General features: G+C 32.9%; 1 protein-coding gene across 1 annotated transcript in view; it reads right to left on the bottom strand.

The window, feature by feature from the left end:
• Positions 1 to 6: 6 nt before the first annotated feature.
• The window catches only part of LOC126495857 (zinc finger protein 844-like), a 26,433-nt gene continuing 24,389 nt past the window's right edge, over positions 7 to 2,050 (bottom strand). The window contains exon 2 of the mRNA XM_050133429.1: positions 7 to 1,817. Within this exon, the coding sequence (XP_049989386.1) occupies positions 874 to 1,758 (885 nt within the window). The 5' untranslated portion in view covers positions 1,759 to 1,817 and the 3' untranslated portion in view covers positions 7 to 873. The remainder of the gene's footprint in view (positions 1,818 to 2,050) is intronic.

The following is a 2,050-nucleotide window of genomic DNA, read 5'->3' as shown; positions in this document are numbered from 1 at the left end:
CTTACTTAGTTACTTACTGTATTTAGTTACTAGATTCTCTAGTATAAAGTATTTTAACATAAATTAGAACAAAGCATGTTATATCACATGTACAGAAAAGGCAAAAATACACATCCATAAATGCTTACAGCTGAATTAGATAATTAATATAATGGAAGAGCATTTGCAAATCTAAAATGGTTACATCATTTTTTAAAAATAAAAAATAGTAGGGCTTTCCTTCATATGAGTTTGCAGGTACAAACAAAAAAAAACATAAAAATGCTTAGACAGATTGCTGATTTTGATAGAATATTTTTACCACATACAATAACAATAGCAATGTGTAACTTAATAATGAATGTAGGCTGAATATGTTGCCAAATCTTTTATATTTAGATTCCCTTTGATATTGGTTTGGCATGTCCTCAAATAGTACTGTAATAAGAACAGGCTTTAACTCACTGATTATACACTAAAAGTATATTCTTAAAGAAAAACTACCATGAAATAGAAAAAAATTACTACACTGACAAGATTTATCAAGGTTCTACAGTATATTTTCTCATGACTTCAAAGTCTTCTGATACATACAAATGTTAAACCACATTGATCATATTCATACATATTCCTCAATGTATTCTTTTATGATTCTAAAGAGTATTGCAACTTAAAAAGGCATCATTACAGTGACTGCATTCAAAGGGTTTCTCTGTAGTATGTGTTCTGTTATGACTTTAAAGATTCCTGTGACATGTAAAAGCTTTACGACACTGATTATATTAACAGGGTTTCTTTGCACTATGTGTTTTTTTTGCTCTGGAAGACTATTGTGACATGAAAAGGCTTTACTACAATGACTACATTCTTAGGGTTTGTCTCTAGTATGATCTCTTATATGCCTCTGAAGACCACTGTGATACAAAAAGGCTTTACCACACTGACTACATTCAAAGGGTTTTTCTCCACAATGTGTTCTATTATGATTTTTAAGAAAACTATGACGTGTAAAAGCTTTACCACACTGATTGCATTCATAGGGTTTCTCTCCAGTATGTGTTCTTTTATGTTCTTGAAGACCACTGGGACGTGTAAAAGCTTTACCACACTGATTACATTCATAGGGTTTTTCTCTCGTATGTGTTCTATTATGACTTTGAAGATTACTGTGACAGGTAAAAACTTTACCACACTGATTGCATTCATAGAGTTTCTCTCCAGTATGTATTCTTTTATGTTGTTGAAGACCACTGGGATGTGTAAAAGCTTTAGCACACTCATTGCATTCATAGAGTTTCTCTCCAGTGTGTGTTCTGTTATGATTTTTAAGATAACTGTGACGTGTAAAAGCTTTACCACACTGATTGCATTCATAGGGTTTCTCTCCAGTATGTGTTGTTTTATGTTGTTGAAGACTATTGCATTGTGTAAAAGCTTTACCACACCGATTGCATTCATAGGGTTTCTCTCCAGTATGTATTCTTTTATGTTGTTGAAGACTACTGCATTGTGTAAAAGCTTTACCACACTGATTGCATTCATAGGGTTTTTCTTTAGTATGTGTTCTGTTATGACTTTGAAGATTACTGTGACAGGTAAAAACTTTACCACACTGATTGCATTCATAGGGTTTCTCTCCTGTATGTATTCTTTTATGTACTTGAAGACTACTTGTACGTGTAAAAGCTTTACCACACTGATTACATTTATAGGGTTTCTCCCCAGTATGCATTCTTTTATGTATTTGTAGTCGAGTCGCACATGCAATGGCTTCATCATGTTGAATACGTTCACACGGTTTCTCTTCTATAAAACTTCTTTCATATCTTTCAAAGTGACTGTCATAGAAAGAGTTTAACTCATTAATATATTCAGAAGCACATATAAGAGCATTAAAACATTCATTACACTTTAAATCCTTATATCTGTATGAATTTATTTTAGCATTTAGCCTATCTTATTATGTATAGATTGTTCCTCTTGCCTGTAAACCTCCATGCCAGAAGAGGGCATCAGATCTCAATAGCAATGGTTGTGGGCCACCATGTGATTGCTGTGAGTTGAACTCAGG

This window comes from Alexandromys fortis, unplaced genomic scaffold (assembly GCF_014885135.2).
Source record: "Alexandromys fortis isolate MF-2015 unplaced genomic scaffold, M_Fortis_MF-2015_v1.1 scaffold_644, whole genome shotgun sequence".
Classification (NCBI taxonomy): domain Eukaryota; kingdom Metazoa; phylum Chordata; class Mammalia; order Rodentia; family Cricetidae; genus Alexandromys; species Alexandromys fortis.
Note: the sequence above shows the minus strand (reverse complement) of the source record. Positions and strands in the feature narration are given on the sequence as shown.